This window comes from Rhea pennata, chromosome 3, assembly GCF_028389875.1.
Source record: "Rhea pennata isolate bPtePen1 chromosome 3, bPtePen1.pri, whole genome shotgun sequence".
In the NCBI taxonomy this organism is placed as follows: Eukaryota; Metazoa; Chordata; class Aves; order Rheiformes; family Rheidae; genus Rhea; species Rhea pennata.
This window is the reverse complement of record NC_084665.1, coordinates 119261647-119281855: the sequence shown is the minus strand read 5'-3', so window position 1 is coordinate 119281855 and position 20209 is coordinate 119261647. Positions and strand designations below refer to the sequence as shown.

Sequence of the window (20209 nt, the reverse complement as noted above, 5' to 3'; positions counted from 1 at the left end):
GAACTGAGGAATTATAAATCAGGAGAAGTAGCAGAGTTGAGCTGAAATGCCCTCTTAGTCTCAATTTACAGAGATATCCGAAGTCACAGTAATGAAAAAAATGAATGTGGAAAATAAATGAGCGCAGAAGGCAGGCGTTTCAGATTGCTTGGAGGATAGAGTGCAAGTGCCGTGACGTAATCGGCGGGCTCGCGCTGGGTGCGTTCGGAAAGGCAGGCACTGTAAAGTCCAGTGCCGTGAAACTGCTGGTGCTGGTTCACTGTGTGCCTGCTGCAGCTGTCGCTGTCTGCTGGGTGTTGTCTTAAGCTTTTTTTCTGCAAACATTTTCGCCTAGATGATGTTTTGTGGCTACTGCTTCTCAGGATGATGTCCAAAGTGTCCTTTTCTGCTAGCAAGTGGAAGCATTAGTGCAGAGAACAAAAATAAATAATTTTGCCAGTATGATTCCATCTGTATTAAAAAAATGCACTTAAAGACCAAATGAGCAGTTTAACATGCTGCTTTCAATAGACTGCTACAAAAATGTATTGTCAGTAAGGCAAATTAGTGGTTATGGTTCACTTAATCCTACACAGTGAAATATAATTCATCTTCTGTTAGGCTTTTTCTAACTCCCCTTTCTCCCTGCCAAAAGCGTATGTCTCTGGTTGGTTAGGAATACGATGACTGTGATAATCAATTCCATCTCTAATTTACAAGACAGTTGTATACCTTGATCTTACCTTGATCTATATGTATTTGTGTAGTATTTTTCACATGATAGACTTCATCTATGCAGATATGCACTTTCCAGCTTGAAAAAAAAAACAAGTTACAGGCTTTGGGATTTGAAATGTGCAAATGGGTAAGTTCAAACTGATGTTTGAAAGAACAAGAAACTGAAAATGTAGTCACACAGTTGGATGATATCCAGTACCTCTGACCTTTTATTGGATTAATTTTTTAATCTGCATTGGCCCTTTACATTTGTGGTCACCACTTACAATTTTAAATTCTTCATGAACCAGAAGTAACCTGTATAGAAAGGAGATCTTTCCCATGCTACCACTTCCTTGTAGTGATGGTATGGTTGCAGCTTGTAGCTGTTTTCTCTATAAATGTAATCACAAGCATGTAGGCCCTTTTGATAGGCAAATGGAGTTAATTTGCTGTATAATGTAAATCTTCTAAATACATTCTCTGTTTTTCTTGAAGCTCTTTAAGAATATTAAAATGATGGATTTTATGTTGGAGTTCAGTGCCATCTTGTGGCATGAATGCCCATGTTCTTGAGTCAAAAGCAAGAAAGCGTTCTCTGAGGGTCAGAGAGAAAAGCAGCAAGTGATAATGATAGATGTTGTTTAAATACATTCTAAATACTTTTGTGTCTGGCTTTTTGAGTGCATGAAAAACAGTATTTGCCTGAGTATTTGGATTTGTCTTTTCATTGGTATTAGCATTTCGTGAAATAGAAAAAAAAGAGCATTTTGATTGAGAAATTAGGTTGATCATCTCATCTCTGCAGTGCCATGAAAGCTAGGGAAATGCACAACTTGTTCGTTCCAAAGAACACAGCTCTGTTGTTCACCCAAAGTGCTGTTAGCAATTATCTGTGTGCCTCGGCGTTTAGTAAGGGAACGTGCGTTTGTGCTCTCAGACTCTTTTAGACTTCAAAATGGGAAGGCCCCATTTAAACTGTCCGCTGGGGATTGTCTCTAGTCCCAGCTTCCAAATTCAGCTCAGAAAATTAGTAGCAGAGGTCTAGCTGGCCTGAGTCCAAGCCATGCCAGGAGTCACTGAACAGTGCAGATGTAGTGCCGGTACCCAATCAGGACCTGAGTTATAACTGCTTAATTTGCTAGGATAGTCTTCTGCAGTTACATTGAAGCTGGCTAGCCTGACACTTCATCTCTCACCTTGCAAGAAAGACTTCAGCGAAGTCCGCATAGTCCCTTGACATAGGAGTTGGAAAAGCCTACATAGGCGTTGTACTGGGAGGCCTGGTCCTGTGACTCACACTGGAGTCCCACTCACTTCACTGTCCTAGGACACACTACAGAAGAGAGCCCTTCAGGAACATCGAAGTCATTGTAGTTAACATGCATTTAAACTTAAATGTGTAGTACATGTGATGCTTTATGTCGGCCTGAGCTTCAGATATAACAGAAATTTGCTACCTGCTGCCTTTCTCCTGCAGTGGATTTAGCCCATAAATGCTATCTGAAAGCCCACAACATGTATTCACACAATCTGATTTTTTACTGAAGTTGCAGGAAGCCAAAGTGTGGTACCTGCACAGAGCTGTCTGATTCCAAGTGAGGAGGCCCTTAATTTATATTATCTTTTTGAGTATATTTACTTTCCTTCTCTGGAGTATGCTTTCTCACAAAAGCATCATCATATGCAGATCATATGCAAAAACATGAGGTGAGCAAATTTCAGGGACGGTGAAAATCAAGAGAGGAACTGTACACGGGAATTCTTTTCTCTTCCTGTTTAGACCAATGTGTCAGGGAAAACGAAAATCTGGTAGCATCACAGTGCTGAGTGCAGCAGAAAGAAGAATTGCAGCAAGGCATGAGCACAGTGGATACTACTCGGTGGAATAGTACCCCACTTCTTGGGATGGTTATTGGGAGCAGAGATGGAAAATCTGGGAAGAAAAAAATGAAAATAGTCTCTGGGCTGATGAGGCTTTCTCTTCTAGTTATGGGATTTTGTACATGGCTGATTCTATGTGCGGGCATGGTCTGGAAGGGACCAGGGATTGTAGCCAGCTCACATATTTCAGGGCTGAGTTTGAGCCTTACATTGTGATTTTTTATATCCTGCTCAAATTTACATGATATGCTAAATTATACTTCCTAAGCAAGCTGAAACTTCACTTCCAGTAATCCCCAAATACAAACTCTCTCACTGGAGAATTTATTAATTATGCTGAAACACATATATCTGTATGATTGATGAGGAACGTATGAAGCAGGAGTAAGAAGACACCACTTCTTTGCTTTCACTGCTTTTGCTGGTGGTTTCAGATAAAAACTCAGCCTTTTGATTTTATATGATTTAATCCAATTGGCACTTTTTTGTTCAAGAAGACAATTCCACTACAATTACTGGAGATTGTTTTCAGATTATATGCCCCCCTGTTCTTTTTCCTAGGCAGATTTTGTAAAGGGCACATCTGTAATTCAGATAATTTAAGCATAAATCTGTACCAAAAACATGAAAGCCCAGCAGGGAATGTGATCTCTGTCTGCTTTGTCAATAAGTAGGCAAGTTACTACATTGCCCGCTGTGGCATAGCATGCCGAGGGAGCCATATGTGCCAGTAATGGCAAACCAAGTCCTGCATGGTAACTTGTACTGCAGTACTAGCAACAAGCATTCTGCAGTACCCACCAGTCCTCAGGCAGGCAAAGCCTCTTAGTGAAGTATGGAAAGCAGGAGCTAGCTAAATATGAGCAGTTAACAGGCCCCTGCTAGAAAACCTCTGAGTACTTGTGAGAGGACAGGCAGACATGCTTTCCAGGCTGAGAAGAGTTTCTGGCAAGTGCAGGAACCAGAGCACTTGTTGCACATCATGGCAGGTTCATTGCTTTCCAGTGTCCCTGAAGAATTTAATAGAATTTAATTCCCAGATCCTCTTCTGATCAGTGCTCTCAACAGAAGCCAGACTAATCTGCCTAGAAACTGGAATGCCAAGTTTCAAAAGAAGGAGTGGAAAAGACCTGTGTGTTTTCAAGCAGAGACTTTTCAGACTAAGTACAGCACAAGTGAAAGCACATGCCAAACAATAAATGGCTTTATGATCTTAAAGATGTGTATGGGACTCACTGCCATTGCTCTGCCTGAGGGTAAGTAAAGCAAATTAGAATCCAATGACTTTTATTTTGTCAAGTTACTATAAGATTTAGGCTGTAATGGCAAGACTAACAGAGTTATACTTGAATAGTACTCAGGAAGTACAGTGTGACAAAGTAAAATTAGACTACCACTAAAATGCCCTCAGGCCTCCAGCTCACTCAAGTTAAAGAACAAGCAAGATGGTGAAGTTCTCCATCTTGAGGCTAAAATCTTCGTCTCAGATGAAGAACTCTTCAGTACCTATATGAAAAAAAAATGAATTGACCTCATAACTACATGCCAGCAGTTAAGTATCTGCCTCACCAATAATGCCTTTACAGTTACTTCTCTCTTCAGAGAGACCAAATTAAACTATCTTGGTACCCTCTGTCCATAGTTTTTAGTGGATGTGAGCACCTTGCAGTCTTTGTCTACCAGGGAAACTGAGACAGAGACAAAAGAAATGACTTGTCCAATGCCAATAGGATAGCAGAGAATTCATTCTTCATCTCTGAAGTCCACGATAGTTTGCACTATCACTTAACTTGAACACTGGACAGTTATTTCGCTAAAGACTTGCCCTGATAGATTTCATTTCACTACTCTGAGGGTGGGTCAAACACTGGAATAGGTTGCCTGGAGAGGTCGTGGAGTCTCCATCCTTGGAGATGTTCAAAACCCAATTAACTGGACACAAAGCCCTGAGAACCTGCTGTAGCTGGCCCTGCTTTGGGCAAGGGGTTGGACCATGTGATCTCCAGAGATGACTTCCTACCTCAGCTGTTCTGTGATTCATTTCTCTAAGATGTCTCAGCAGATCTGGAAAAGAGTATCCTCAGGGTCTGGCTAGAAGGACTTTGATCTGCTGTTTTGCTCTCTAGTACTCAGCACTATGCACAAAACCATTTTGGGACACTTGGTACTGAAATGCTCACTCAAGATGAGACTTAAGGTCTTTTGCAACAGGAATTGGGAATTTCTAAAGTAAATGTACCATAGCTCATTAATAGATTGTGCAACTTGTACTTTGTAGCCAGTGAAGTGGATTTCTCTTAAAAGGTGTGATCTCATCCGGTTCTCTTTGTGGATTGGTTGGCTATATTTAGAAACATAAACCCATTCCTTTAAATACAATGTTTGTCATAATGGTCTTTGTAAAGTGGTGATGAGTTCTCTGTAAAGGAGAATCTATGACCTATGCAATACTGAAAATCAAGGAAGGAAGATTGGTGCTGGAGATTACTATCCTGTAAGTCTAACAAACTTCTATTTTATATAAAGTAACAATAAATATATGAAGAGACAGAACATTTTCTTAATCCCACAGGAGAACAGATCTATGAATAAAAGCAGCATGGATTTATAAAGGATAGCTATTGCCATTGGTGGATTTTCACTGGAACAACTATCCAAATGGTGAGAAAAATGTAGGCAATAAAACCTATTTGGATAGTTGTTCCATACAGTGTTTTATATTCCATCTCTCTTACAAAATTAAGTCATTGAATCTAGAAAATGAAATCTGCTATGAACTGAACATTGGCTATAAACAATACATGAGATGATGAAACAGAAGCATAAGACACTGCAAGAATCTTGGATACATGCAGACTTAGTTTTTATCTTGAATTTTTGATGTGTAAAAGTAATCAAGAACAAGGTAAGCACAATTTCAGAACATTCTAATACCAGAGGAGCTGAAGGGCAAAAAAGGGGGAATACAGGTAAAACAGATATATGAAGAGAAAAGATGAGATAAGGGAAGAATTCCAAAATAATAGAATTTCTTCTTCCATTCTCCTACTCTTCACAAGAGCTAAAAAAAAAAAAAAAAAAGAAAAAAAGAAAAGAGCACTGGATTAATTCATTTGGTACCTTACCTTGGTTTTCCAGGCATGGCTGTTCTTAGGAGAAAGCTAACTGTTGTCGGAGATAACGGCTGTGGTAAGACATGGCTCCTCTTTGCTCTGCGCCACGAACAGCTTCCCCAATGCTATGAGCCAACTGTGTTTGACACTTATGCCACTGACGTAGAGGTAGATGGGAATGATGTGAAGCTAATTCTCTTTGATGCATCAGGCAAGAATGAAGCCGGTTACCAAAATCTCCGTTCAGTTTTCTATCAGGACACAGACATTATTTTAATGTGTTTTTCTGTAGACAGGCCAGACTCGCTGCAAAACATCCTCGATATTTGGGTTCCAGAAATAAAACTCTTCTGCCTCACAATACCTATTATTCTGGTGGCTACCAAGATAGAGCTAAGGGATGATGAAGGTGTCAAGAAGAAACTAACTGCTGCAGGCAAAGAGCCAATTAGCACTGCAAAAGGAAAAGCTTTCGCTGCCAGCATTGGGGCATGTACTTACCTGGAGTGCTCTGCCAAGACGAAAGAAGGTGTTGATACAGCCCTGGAGATTATTAGCCAGTGTGTGTTAAATGAGAAAAAAGGGAGAAGAAAGAGGCATCACAGGTCCTGCCGAATTTTGTAAGAGGAATGATTATTGTTTTGCTGTTGGATTTCATGCTGTGGAAAGGTAAGTAGATGTCTTTGCTGCTGTTCTGTGGATGCTTTGGGGCTACTCTTTATGTGATAGAAGGAAAAAACATCTGGCTGATTTAAAATCTACAAATTCTCACAATTGAAAAGTTAGATTTGAAAAATTAGAATTCCATCTTGAGAGATGGAAATGACCAAGCTATAGTTCTCCAATGAAGTCCTTCGGTAAAGGGAGATGCATACCAACTAGAGTGGGAGCTAGACCAGCACTACTGGGACACTCACAAGAACATGGAGTTGCAATCTAACCCCAGCTCCCTTACCAGTGATCTAGCAAGACTCACTGGTAAAGAGCCATGATGACAAGGTTTCCTAGTGTGCAGACCCTTCTATATACTTCCTTCAAGGATGTCCTTAGGGAAAGGAGTCTTCATGCAGGTATGCAATAATCTGCTGTGTCAATAGCAGTGGATTTCTGACAGGCAGAACAGGTCTGACTTTCTCTATGACTCATTCGCAGAACTGGCATTAGGGATGCACTTATAGAGTGCAATAAAGGCGGTGTTGTCTCCACCTCTTCTTCAGGGAAATAAACTGAGTTAAAATAGCCTAGCTCTAGGTTAGAATAATCTAGTTTTTGATAGAATTCTTACCTGTAAGATGAGAGAGGTTTGAGGACTCTGGTAAAAGACAAGACTTCAGTTTTTAAGTCTCTCTGTCCCTATGCTCTGAATGTATCTTAAATCTTTCTTTCTTTCCTTAGCACTTGCAGGCAGAAGAGATAAAGTAAAGGGAATGCCAGAAACTACAGTCAGCTTTGCAAGTCATTAGCAATCTGGAAAGAGACTGAGACATGCTGTCAACCTAAGCAGAGAACCTCAAAAAGATACAGAGATGGACCAAAATGGAAAGTCTTTGGGTGGATCTCTGTACTCCTCCCTTCTCTGAAGCAGCGACTGCTGCCAGCACAAGGAACTGAGCTATGGGTTCACATTAAAGGTGCAACACTGAGAGCTGGTAAATAATGTGAATGCAGAGAATGTGAATTTGAAGGGACACGTGCTGTGTGTCAGTAACTGGATGGAAAAAAAAAATCTGAGGTGAACTCCTTAGGATCCTGAAATAAAGGGACAGAGCTAGTGGAGCATGACTATCATGAACTAGGAGAATATCATAGACTAGCACTTTCCTTTGCTGACTTCCTTACTGGCAGTTTCATCATGCTGGCAGCCTGGTTTCAGTTTCCCAGGAAGAAATAAAATGGAGTAAACACAAATTTCTAAACTGATTATGCTATCTGCAGCTGTACACTTAGCAAACTAGATTTTTCAGATGAGAAACCTAGTAAAATATGTATTTAAGATATTTTCTTACTCATTCTTCCCACCTGTATTTTTCTGTTGCTGGTATCATGGGAAGAAATGCTAGAGCTGGCCAAGTATTCATTACTGAATGGGTTGCTGCTTTTCTTCTGTATCAATATTCAGTAGCAGTTTTGAAATCCACAATTTCACTGTGGTATAACAGATGTTTCAAGGGTGATACTTTACAGTTTTCAAAGTATCTTCCAAGAATCTCAGAGCACTTTTCAACATGAATTACCAACCCACCTCTTGGTAATAAGTAGGTGTTTTCTCCATTTTCAAAAATGAGAAACCTGAACTGCATGAAGATTAAGTAAGCTGCCTAAAGTAACTGCAAACTATATACTTCCTGGAGCTTCCTTTTTTTGACCATTTTTCCTTGCCCTTTCCTTTTTCCCTCCTGGACCATTATCAACCTTCATTTTCTTTCCCCTCTGTTTATAATAATCCTTTCAGTGCAACCCGATATTGTTCCCAAATTTAGAAAAGAAATCCTGTTCTCCACTTGCACCTTGGATGTGAGTTTGTGCTGTGCATAAGTACTCTCCTGATCCAGGCAGTAACATGTATTAATGCATTTCAAAGAGCTGTATTTATGTAGATGGCTTTAAATTGTTATTTCCATTTTATATGTTTGTGTGGGGGTGGGAAGGATTAGACTGCAGATAAGTCAAAGAACACAGGTGTCTCAGGTGCCTCTGATGTGGGGTATTGAATTGGGAGGATACAGTTTTGCAAAGGTGCCAACCACTTACTGCTCCCACTGCTTTGAAAGTGGAGACCACTTTGAGCTTACACTGTTTCTCAGTGCAACACTGGCCAGCACATTGTCTGGCATCTGTTTTTAATCTAAATCATAGTATTTTCCTTCAGAAGGGTGCTTTGTTCAAGGTAAAAGTAATTGATTTCACTGTCAGTACATATCTCTTAATTAAGCTGTTCTTGTATTGACCTTAGTATTTATTTTTTAAGATTAACCCTTTTAAATATTTTTTGATGAAATAAAATACTGGCAATCTGTTTCCACAGTATACTCCTCTGTAAATGGAAAAGGAAAATCTCTGTGAGATTTTTGGTCATCACTTATGCTAAAACTGTCCAAATTCTGGTTTTGATACTTTTGTCAAAAATCCAAATGCTTTCTATTTTTACCTATGTCAGAGCACTTTTGCAAGAGCAGGTTACCAGCTGGCTCTTCAAGAAATCCTTTGGACAGTTGTCCACATTTTAGGACATGGTTCCCGTGAGAAATCTGCAGACTGGATTGTTTCCTGCTGCCTTCTAGCATTTACATGTGATTCAAAAAGGAGGGGACATAGATGTTAGAGTATTAGCCTGAGACATACACATCCAGGTTTCCTGCTCTGCAAGCTCCCTGTATGACTGTACAGAAGCGACTGTGCGTGTCCACTCTGCAAAGTCACTGGAAGGAAACCATCCGTGTGCCTGTGGCAGCATGGAGCGCAACGGGTTCCTCCTTCCCGTTTCCAAGTATGTCTTTGCAAGCCTCTGCAGTCAGCGGTGTGCACACACCCTCTAGCTCGTGTGGGGCCTCCTACCTCCAAGTCTGCTGGGACGAGCTGCATTCAGGCACGTGGAGGGCTCAAGTGTTAGCCATGAGAGAGTTAGCAAATCTGTATGGGACTGGCACTGGGAGTGTGACTGGCTATGCATGCCTATATCTTAAAATCTGGAGCAAAAATCAATAGTGATGAATCCATGTGGAAGGAAACCGCCAGCAGTCAAAATCAAGGCTGAACATGAGCCAGAACCACTATCTTCTAAGGCAAGTCTTTCAGTGTTGGAAAGGACAGGACAGGAGAAGGGAAAGGGGAAAAGAGAGACTGTTTTATCAAACATTTTTTATAATTCTGTGGATTTAAATAAATTTAAATAAATTTAAGTTAAATATAAAATATGATATGTTCAGGAAAATTAAAGCAAGGAAGAAATACTGTGGAAGAGAAGAGCAAAATTAACTGAATGTTCACATATCATTCAACTGTGCCATTTCTAGGGTGAAATACTCTGTTTTTTTCCCCTCACAACAGTTTAAGACAGATGTCCAATTGAAACAGCAGGAAACATTTGTACTAAATTAGTGAATATGATCATGTTCATGGCAATTAAGTGAGAGCTTCTTTGTGCTTTCAATGAAGCAATTATGCAAATAAATTATGGTTTTCAGTTAAATGAAATATAGAGAAAGAGATAAAGAAAGAAGGGAAGAAAGAAAAAGAAGGAAAGGAAAGAAGAAGGAAGGAGGAAGAAAGAGAAAGAGAGAAAGGAAAGAAGGAAGAAAATATCCATACATAGCAATAATCAGATGTTATGTGAGAATAATTTTCTAGTGCAAAGATGATTTATGTATTTTGTGCAATAATGTAGTAAGAGTGTCATTAAGACAGGGTTTGTAGACAAGCTGATTTTGTTGGAAAAAACAGACAAGCTTCTGGACATTCATGTCTTCAAGCTCCTCTTACAGATGTGGCCTAATAAAGAACCTGTCTTTTCCCTATAAAGCTCTGTATACTATGATGAGCCACAGAGCCATAACAAAACTAGAATGTGCTTTATACAGAGATTTGGGCAGAACCTTTAGGCTTCAGTATCATCTATGAAATGACACTTTATAATGCTTTAGCAAAAACATGCCACAATAGAACACCCTGTAGAGCTTTGGGAAAAAGAGAAGTATAAAATACTCATGGCCCTTTTGTGGAGTGGAACAGAGGGAAGGTAATACGCCTTGCTTAACAAGACCATCCTCCACTTTGTGTTTGTCTCTGTGTCGGTGTTAGATCTTTGTAGTGGCCGGTTTACCTACTAATTCACCTATTTACTCATGATGATTAGCCAGGAAACATGCTAGATTTTATGAAAATAAATTCTCTTAGGATTTTGTCTCAAGTTTCTTCACAATATCTTGCCACTTAATCAAATTCACTTTCCAAAATGTGCTGCATTTGATTTAAATAATTCATCAGCTTGGAGTGTATCTCAGCAATCACTCACAGAATGACAACTGATATAAGAGCCTATAATTTATTACTGTGTTTTGATGGAAATAAGAGGATGGATCCTGTTACTCCTCCATGGCAGCTCAGAGTAGGGTATGAAAGAGCAGAAAGACTAGAATTTTATTTACCTAAGCTAAATTTTACATATCTTAAAGCCTTGAAAGCCTCTGTATCCAGCTTCATTTCTGCTAGTGGATATGTGCGTCACTGAAACTATCTTGATACTGTTAATGTATTCATATCTCTAGCAAACACCTAGGATCTGATGGGCTTTTCAGTCCAGCTGTTCTCCAGCCTGCCCTGTCTGTATATTCTCTACCTATCTGCTCAACTGGGCATTTCACAATGGTAAGAGATGGAGACAGGACTCAGTGGTCAAGATGTTTTCAAGTCCTTACTCTGCTTTGTTGCTGAGAGTGAATATGTGGTCCCCAAATACGTGCTTTACACCAGCTGCCTCCTATGTCTGAGTGAGACCTGTCCTGGGGGGATGTCTCAGCACACCTCTGAGGCTCTGCCTGTTTAGGGGACAGTACAGGAATGTCTCATTCATTAATTACACCAAGGACTGGTTTTTGAGTAGCTCGATGCCATCAGGAACAACTTCGTCAGCTCAGGTGTGTCTGATCCAAGCAGCACCATATGGTGGAGCTGCCATCCTCTTGCTCAGACAGTAAGGGGAAATTGCCTTTGTGGAGGTTATCCTTGGTTCAAACCTAGCCACTAGCCCAAATGAACGTATCATTGTCAGGGGCTGCTGAAGTTGGCAGCGTGATAGAGGCAAGGCTGCTGCAGCTTCATGTCCCCAGGTCCCGCCGGTACTGAGGCTGAGCATGTATTCCCAACAGGCACACACATACAGGCTGCTTCAGTCCTTGGCTCCCAATCCTCTTATCCTACTTGTCAGCTAGTCCAGCTGGATGCCTCTCTAGTGATTATACACCGGCACACAAATGCACGAAACGTGCATGTGCTGCAGTCCATCCAGATGCCAGAACTTGGACCTCCACAGACCTCCACACACAAAGTCCCTCATCCAGGAAAACAGGTAGAAATGGAGCAGAATAAAATGGGGGCATAGATGGCAGTGATGAGGTGCAAGGCATGGCCAGACAAATGCAGTGACCAGCCAACTGTTTACACACAACTGCTCCCTCTTATCCTCATTTCCCTCTATTTTCCCATGTTTGTTTTTCCCCAGACCATCTTGATCCCTCCTTTTCCCTTTGGCTCCTGCTCTAAACACTAGATAATAAGGCTTGTACAATCCCAACATGTTCTTTCCCTGTCCCCATAATGTTTCCCATCCCCCTGGGCAGTAATACCCCTTGGGCTGTAGCAGCCTCTCTTGTTAACTCATCTTGCTGGGTTTAACACATAGACCGTGGAGCTGCTGGATCTCCTGGAACAGCCCTGGAGGGGCTAGGGCCAGGTCATGGGCTTGTTTCTCAGACTGGATTATTGAGGCTTCCTTGCCTGCCACTGTGTCTCTGTGACCCTTGCTGTTTGCAGGGATGATCCTGCACTCACAAGTCCTTACAGCCGTTAGAAGATACTTTCAAGTTTATCTGCTGCTGCCCTTGCCCTCAAGCACTGTTCATCAGTGATCATTGTTTGCCACCACTTATCCCTGAAAGGAAATGAAATGTGGCTTCGTTTCAGGCCTTTGACAGGGAAAGTCTAAATAAATATTAATCAGTAGCCAGATGTAGAAAAGAGAACTAATAACAAATGCATCTTATGGAAGGTTCTCTGTCCACCGTTAAATAGCTGTGTACAGGAGGATAACTTTAAATCAATATTTGACTGAAATCACTGCTCTACTATTAAAAATGATGAATGTGTCCAGGTACATTTTCAGTGACTTGCTGTAAGCATGATATAGGCTGCCTTCATAATAAATTGCTAGCAGATAGTGGTGCTCTGAAACGTAAGATAGGCAGCTCTGACTTTTGTTTCTCTTTACCCCTGTCTTGTGAGAAACATGTAACCAAAGGATGACCCTGAGTTTGCTATCTTTCTTGAACAACTGGAGCTTAAGTCCCATAAGACTTGGTCATCTGCTGCGGCTGCAGATCAACACTCCCATTCACTGAGCCAATGCTTCTGCCTCAAGTAGGGCCACGAACACCAGGCAAAAGCCCAAGTGAAGGGAAGGCCAAGAGCTGGTGAATGAGTAGCATCCAGCATCTCAAAAACAAACTTATTTTCCTCTCCTTTCCTCTCCTATGGCCCAGACAGCTGGATCCCCATCACAAGACAGGCTTGACTTTATAAATAGACAGATATGAAAGAGTCTCATGGTAACACTTTTAGGCTTTGCTGGCACATTTCTGTGAAGATTTCCAAGGCGATCGAAAAAGGAGGTGGCTAACTCACGGTCATCCTTTGGTTACACGTTTATACAGCACATAGCACAAGGGGCAGAGCCACCCCAGGCGAGAAGAAAGAGCTCCTAGCAGTGGCAGGGTTTCAGTTCCTTACTGCCGGCTTCAACAAATCAAACACTTTAAGACAAAAGCAAGTCATAGGGTAACTTCCTAGACTCTCAATTTGTTGAGAAAAGAGCCAATCTCATTCTACTTGTTTAGGCACCCAATCTTAAGATCCCCAGGGAGAGAAAGAGCCCAGGGTTAATCCCTTAAGCACTGTGACTTATGAGGAAGCCTTCCACTTAATATAGAACCTGATCCTGGCATTCAGCCTGCTGTCCTAGCTCAGTTACAAATTAATATTAAAGATAAATGTTATTTATTTCTAATTAATTACTGAGGCACAATGTAATGATTCTCAAGAAAGATCATATTGGCATGTGTCTGGATGCAACATCACCCTCCCTAAATCACACGGAAAGCTGATTTCTCTCGGGCTTATAGCAAATCACTTCAGGCTGAATGCTCGTACATACAGAGAAAATTTGTTACCCTTCTGGAAAATCAATAGGTTCTTGGCAAACTGGGTTCAGTGCTGTTAATTAACTTGATTGCACCATCTGCCTATGCATCAAAGCACAACAGGAGAACCACTCCCACCACCCTCCACCACTCCTAACAGGGCCCTGCTGTAGGGAACACACAGCTCAATGGTTACAAAGCGGAAACACAATCAAACTTACCCTGCTTGCTTCATTCACAGGTGAAACGTCTGCTGGCCTAGCTGAAATTGCAGGAGGATCTGCACATGTTTGGAGACTGTGAGTTCAGAGCTCATATGGGTCTTTGCTGTGTGCCCACTAGGGCTTCTTCTGCTTCATAGGCTGGGACGGTGTTTCTGCCTGGAACTGAAAAAGCAGTTGAGAGCATAGTCAAAAATGCTGAAAAATCCAGCTGCCTCAAGCTCGCTGCTCACGTGTAGCTTCTCAGTACCTTGCCAACATGTGGAGGATGTGAGAAATCCCAAGGCACAGCTCCCCACTGCAGATGATCTTTGTAGTTGTCTCTCTGTGTGAGGCTCTAGCAACCATCCCTACCCAAGATGAGAGCCAGGAACCCCCTGTACCCCCCACATAGCCAAGGGCTGCTGAGAGTTTCAAAGTAGCCATCTGCCAGCGCAGGGCAGGGCTGCTGCTCTGCTTTGCACTGGGGAAAGAGAAGCCCAGGCTGGAGATGGGCTGGGACATCCCTTAGCTTGCCCTCCCCAGCCCCACAACTCCACTACTATCGCAAGGGCTGAAGAACAGTTAAGAGACAGGATCTTTGTCTCCTCCCTCCTAACTGCGCTCAGTGCTATGCCAGCAGACAAAAGCAAAAAGCTGAGTGAAAGAGGACCTTCCCTGCAGGACAAGGACAGGCTGAACAGTCTGGGAGCTAAACCCCAGGGAGTCCTCAGCAGGGAATGAAGGCAGGTAACAGGCTGTAGCCACGTGCATGAGCGAAGGAGTGCTAGACAGGTTTGCTAAGGCCAAAGCTGCAGTAGAAGTACTTGCTGCTGCCTGTTTAGACATGTTAGAGAGTGCATATTGCAAGCCAGTGAGGTCTGCTGTGCTGGTGTAGCTAAGTAGCAACAGCTACAGCGCTGGAGCTGGCTCCTGTCTCTGTGGGAGGGATGAGGGCAGGACCCTCCACAAGCTCCTGATAACTCACGTGGCTTCCATGTCTCTTCCATAGGGCTTCTGGCTTTTGCTATTGCCACCTGGCAGCTTTCATGACCTTCAGAAAACCACACTGACTCCAGCGAGCTGATTCGGAACAGCCAGGGACGAATAGCAGTGTCTGGCTTGTTCCTGTTTGGTATTAATCAGCACTTTTCTGAATCACAGACATGGCTTTGTCTGTGGGATATTGACTATGAGATGCAGAAAGCAGCAGAAATTAATTCAGCTTAGGAGCTTTGGATGACTCAGACTGTTATGAAAACACTCCAGGGCAGAAATGAGATGTAGGGCAAATTCACCCTTGGGGTAACTCTCAATGAGTTGTAACTGAGGATAAATTGAATCCTAAGAACTGAAGGATATTTTATTTACTCTTTCTAAGCAGCATTTTAAATTGAAACATTCAAATAGACAGTCAAGAGACTCAATAGATTGCATTTATTGAAAGTGATTTTGGTTTAAATTCCTCAGCATTGCAGTCCTGGGCATATATTTTTTATTCAAGTGAATTCTCTGCTGAATTTTCATATTGCACTAAGGCATGAAAATCTGAACTCACTGAATAACATACAGGATGATACACCGCTGATATCTGGTTACCTGCAACCTGGTAATCCCATGATCTTGCTGGAAGATGTTTGGAAATCTCAATGCAAAAGCAGAATGCAGTAACTGAATGCACTTTTGAGCATTTATAAAGACAGAAATTTTTCTTGTGCATCACTGATCTCTCAATGATGTGTCTAAGTTTTAACAGCCCTTAGGATTTGTTTAACCCTGCTGCCAAATGTCTTCCTGGAAGAAAAAATACATCTTGGTAGTTGGAAAAGTATTGAGGCAAAGGATCTGAAACACTGAGCCATGTGGACTGCTGCCTTAGCTCTTTCAGTGCAGCTATATTTCATTGCAATCAATAAATTTTTCATAATAATTTCTGGTGTACAGCTGGGAGGCTATAAGAAATCCAAGTTCAGTCCTCAGCTCCATTTTTTGCTTTCTGTAAGCTTTGAAAAGTCTTTTTTAGGTAAATGTAGCAGGACTTAAGTGCCCTGTTGTCTTAATGACCCAAGTTAGGTGTTAGATGTATCATAGAATCATAGAATCAGTAAGGTTGGAAGGGACCTCTGGAGATCATCTAGTCCAACATCCCTGCTCAGCAGGGTCACCTAGAGCATGTTAGACAGGGTTGCATCCAGGTGGGCCTTGTAGAGTGGCTAAAACGTGGAGTCAGGGGAGTGGCTGTGCTGTGCCAGCCCAGCCAGCCAGGAAGCTACATTAGAGGGGTTTGGGGACTCAACCCGACCGGACCGCGTGGCACACCCATGCAAGGAGGGTGCCGTTTTGGGGTCCTTTCTCCATACAATCAGGAAGAAGAGAGGCCTACAGCCCACTTTGCCTTTTTGAGGTGGTGGGTTGATGTGGGGCCCTCCAAAGAGACAGGGTCTTCCTCTCTCCCTGTTAGCACCCTTCCTCAGCAAGGGATTTGGGGGGGACAGACCAGGGTCCCTGCTATAACCAAGGAGAACTGGGGGCAGATTGGCAGCTGAGGCTGGCAGCGTTCGTCTGCCTTCAGCGAGCTGTTTGCCAATGACTCTTGAGGAAGAAGTGAGGGGGGTGCCGGGGAGTGGGGGTGGTCCTGGACAGCTCTGGGTGCCGAGGGGATCGGACCTCGCTCCCCAAGCACAGGTGATGTCCAGGAGGCAGGTTGTTCTGAGGAGAGAACGGCTGCTGCAACAGCAAAGCACCGCCACGTCGGTCAAGGTTTTGGCTGTACCTTCCCCCCAGGAAACCGATGCCGATGGCCGGGACATGGAGGGAAGCCAAGCGGCCGTACGTCATACAAGAAACCCCGTCAGCAAAATCTAGGGAATGATCTGGGAAAAATCCTTCTGAAAGAAAAGCCTCGTACTGAAGGACACATCTGGATCGCATTTGCTGTCCATAGTCTCTGACAATATATCAGACTTCTGGAAAGCTCCCCTAACCCACCCAGCCTGTGAGAGACAACAAACTGGATTTGGCCTGGATTTTTATAGAATAAACTCTGGAACAGGACCAGTGGCTAAAGTTCACTTCGGGGGAAGAGTTCAGAGAGACCACAATGACCTCCAAAGGAGCTGCACTAGCCACGAAGAGAGGCTGACTAGTAAGTGATAGAGGATTTGACCAGGTCTGTCCCCAAAACTGGTGTGAGAGGTGGTTTTAAACATTTGTGATTAAAATATACTGTTTTTTCTTTTTGTTTGTTTGTTTGTTTTTTTTTTTTTTTTTTAACAGGTTAATTGCTTGCACCAGTCATGGTTGCATTTGTTCCTCCCCAAGCCACTGCAGCCTGGAATAACACCAGCGTGTGGCTACTTCAGGGGAACCAGACTGAGTGGCAAGGTGCTGTTGCACTGACCTTCAAGGACCTTTCCTTCTCTTGCAGGAAACCAACTGATTTAAGATGTTCTGACTGCTCAGCTGAGAAGGACTAATTTAGGATATGGGTTGTCTGTCAGTGCAAAAACACAGGAATGACTCAGAAGGTGCACACCATTTACTCCAGGGACAGTGACATCCTGCTGAGAAGTGGCAGAGCTGGTCAGGTCACCTAAGCATACCTCTGACCTCAGCACCCATTCCCAGCGGTCTCTGCTGTCTGCCCAGGGAGCACGGTAGCAAACAACGGGCCTACAGGGCCCAGAGGGACCAGGAGGTCTACCTGACCTCCCCACGATGGACCTCTTCAGCATTGCTTTTGGGACTGCAGACACTTTGAGGCAGGAACTCTCTCATCACTGTGCAGGGATTTCACACGGGGACTCCAGTCTCAAGTACCGTCCCTAGCTAAGCCCATAAGAAATCTTACTAAACATAGCAATGCTGAGTGGAAAAATTTAGTTTTCTTCAGTTCGTAATATGAAGATGTAGAAAAGAACACTTGTATGCGGAGTTCAGCTTCCCACTTTCCTCTGCTTCTTCACCCTAGTTTTCACCAAATCTTTTTTTCCTTCTGTCCAGTAGCTCCAAAACTGAGTCCTCCCCGGCTGATGGCATTGCAGGTGCAGTGTTATCCCTGTTAAAACAAGTTTCTGCCTCTTTCATCTCTTAGTCTTTCTCTCACAGCTACTCCAAAAAGCCATCCAGGTTCACAGCCTGCTCTCATTTCTCCCTTTATTCTCTGTTTCTTTGGGCCATGCATTCAAAAACAGGCAAAAGCCCAGGGGCTGTTCAAAACAACAAGCCCCAGACAGGACCCAAATCTGAGCCCACATGACATGACGATGTCTTGCACCATGTGGATTCTCCCACAGAAAGGATGCTCAGCATCCCAGGGGCAGCATGTGTCCCAGAGGCTTGGGAAAAGCCAGGTAATACATTGTAAGCCCACAGAATTTGCTGCTCTGAGCAGCAACAAAAAACAGTGCCATTATCAGAAGTAATCTGTTAATATTCAAAGTGTTTTTAGCTAATTAATTAGCTGTAGTTGATGTCTTTCATGGCTGGCTCACTGAATCTGCCTAGAACGTCTTCAGAGCACGCAGCTAAAGTATTTGCCCCATCTGCACTTTCTTTTCTATGTCTTTTTACAAAAGAGAGCAGGTGTTATTTTTTCATTTGTATTAATCGTTTTGCAGGCTTTGAGGTACAGCTTACATATGTCCATTCCTGGCTGAAGCTGTGCCGATGCCTTGCAAGACATCTCCGTGGCTGCTCACATGGCATAAGCCAGGATATGGATATTGCCTACAGCGATGTCTGCTCTGCTCTTGGGGAGGGGATATGTCCTTGTGGACGAACTGATCTGGCAGATTGATAACTTTTTCTCTTCTGCCCCAGGATGAGCAAATTCCCCTACCGTCCTATATGAGGGAATACCAGAGAAGGAAAATTGTTTGCTAGTACCATCTCTTCTAAGAAAATACCCCTAAAGCAAACATACTCTCCCCCAACGCAGTCCTGTGGACTGCTTGGTGCACATTGGGATTGTCAGCATAGACCAAAGCCTATTGAACTGCACAGGAATCTGGGCTCCAGCATGTAAACTGTATTCTACTGAAAACAAAACTGTATTTCTTCTGCACAGCTCAAGAACTGTACAGTGCAATTATGGTGGCCTCTGGCAAAATGACTTATTTTCTCAGGGTGAGGGAGCTTCTGTATTTATAAAGCACCTAGCAAAATGCAGGCCCTACTTCACAGCTACAGCTTCTCTGTGTTACGGAACAACCAGCCATAAATAAATGCTACTATTCTTCTACTAGAGCGCTGAGCTACAGAAAATTTAGTTTTAATTGAACCTTAGCCATTGTCCCATATGTTTATCTCTTTCCATTCAGATCAGACAGTGAAATGAAAGTCGTATTCAGTCTGTGCTCAGTTGCACAGCTTAACTCTTGAGTTTTACTCTGTGACTTTCCAGCAAGCCTTGAGCCCCACTAGGCAGGGCTCTGCGGGCACATGCTCTGCGAGGTGACTCAAAAGAAAAAAGAGCTTTGATCTCAAGACGAGACAAAGAGCTGGGTTTTTAAAGCAGGTTACAAAAGTGAGTACCTCTGGGGTATCCAGCTCCAGCGCAGCAGCATTTCTTCTGGATTTCCAGCATGGCAGGGAAATGGTTATGTTTCGAATACAGCCATGAATAATTCAGTTTTCATGACTATGTCTGACTTCACAAGAACTTGTGCTGATTTAAGCCTGATAAGCTGTCTTCCTTTTTAATTGCTACTGTTTTAAGCAAAAAAGCCTTCAGGCTAACACCTTGGCAATGACCACTAGAGGAATCCTTTTTCCTGGGGCTGGGTGCAATAGTCAGTGCAATAGTTACAGCCTAGCAGAAGTCTCCTCACCACATGTTCGCCAGGCTGCTTTGGTGGGCCTCCTGCACTCCATCGAGGGTGCCGCGGGTACAGCCTCAGGAGGCAGCGGAGCTCAGCCAACAGCAAGCCACTGCTGAGGAGGGGAGGACCTGTTCCCTCTTCGTTTCTCTCTCCCTCCATCTCTCCTTCCCCTCTCCCCATCCTACTTTCAGCCACATGATTTCCCCCTCTCCCTTGCACCTGAGGTGACACTTGTCTGATCACAAATAAAGCTTACTTAGCTGAATATATATATACTGAGCTCTTCAACCTGCCCCCAAACGAGCTTTTCTGCCATTTCAATGAATTTAATTGTACTATGACATTATACGAGCGCTAGAACAGGCTCCGGGTAGGCAGGGGGTTGCATGCTGGCTGCAGGGGACTGGTGGAGCTGGGGCAGCAGGAGAGAGATGACAAGCTGCTAAGCTGGCTAAAGCTGTACCATAACATGACTTCCTTAGCATGAGCAATAATTCCTTACTCAGCCTCTTCTGTACGAGTGAGCATAGCTTTGCTGTCTGTCCTTCTTGGAAACAGCCTGCCACAGCGCAGCTTCCCCAGCT

The 20209-nt window shown here is 43.1% G+C and overlaps 1 protein-coding gene across 1 annotated transcript; it reads left to right on the top strand.

The window, feature by feature from the left end:
• Positions 1–5720: 5720 nt before the first annotated feature.
• On the top strand, positions 5721–6317 carry LOC134138926 (rho-related GTP-binding protein RhoB-like). The gene has a single exon (XM_062573117.1). The coding sequence runs from the start codon at positions 5721–5723 to the stop codon at positions 6315–6317; it is 597 nt and encodes a 198-aa protein (XP_062429101.1).
• Positions 6318–20209: the final 13892 nt, after the last annotated feature.

Excerpts from the sequence above, each read along its gene's own strand:
- LOC134138926 (XM_062573117.1), top strand. The coding sequence starts at position 5,721 with ATGGCTGTTCTTAGGAGAAAGCTAACTGTTGTCGGAGATAACGGCTGT.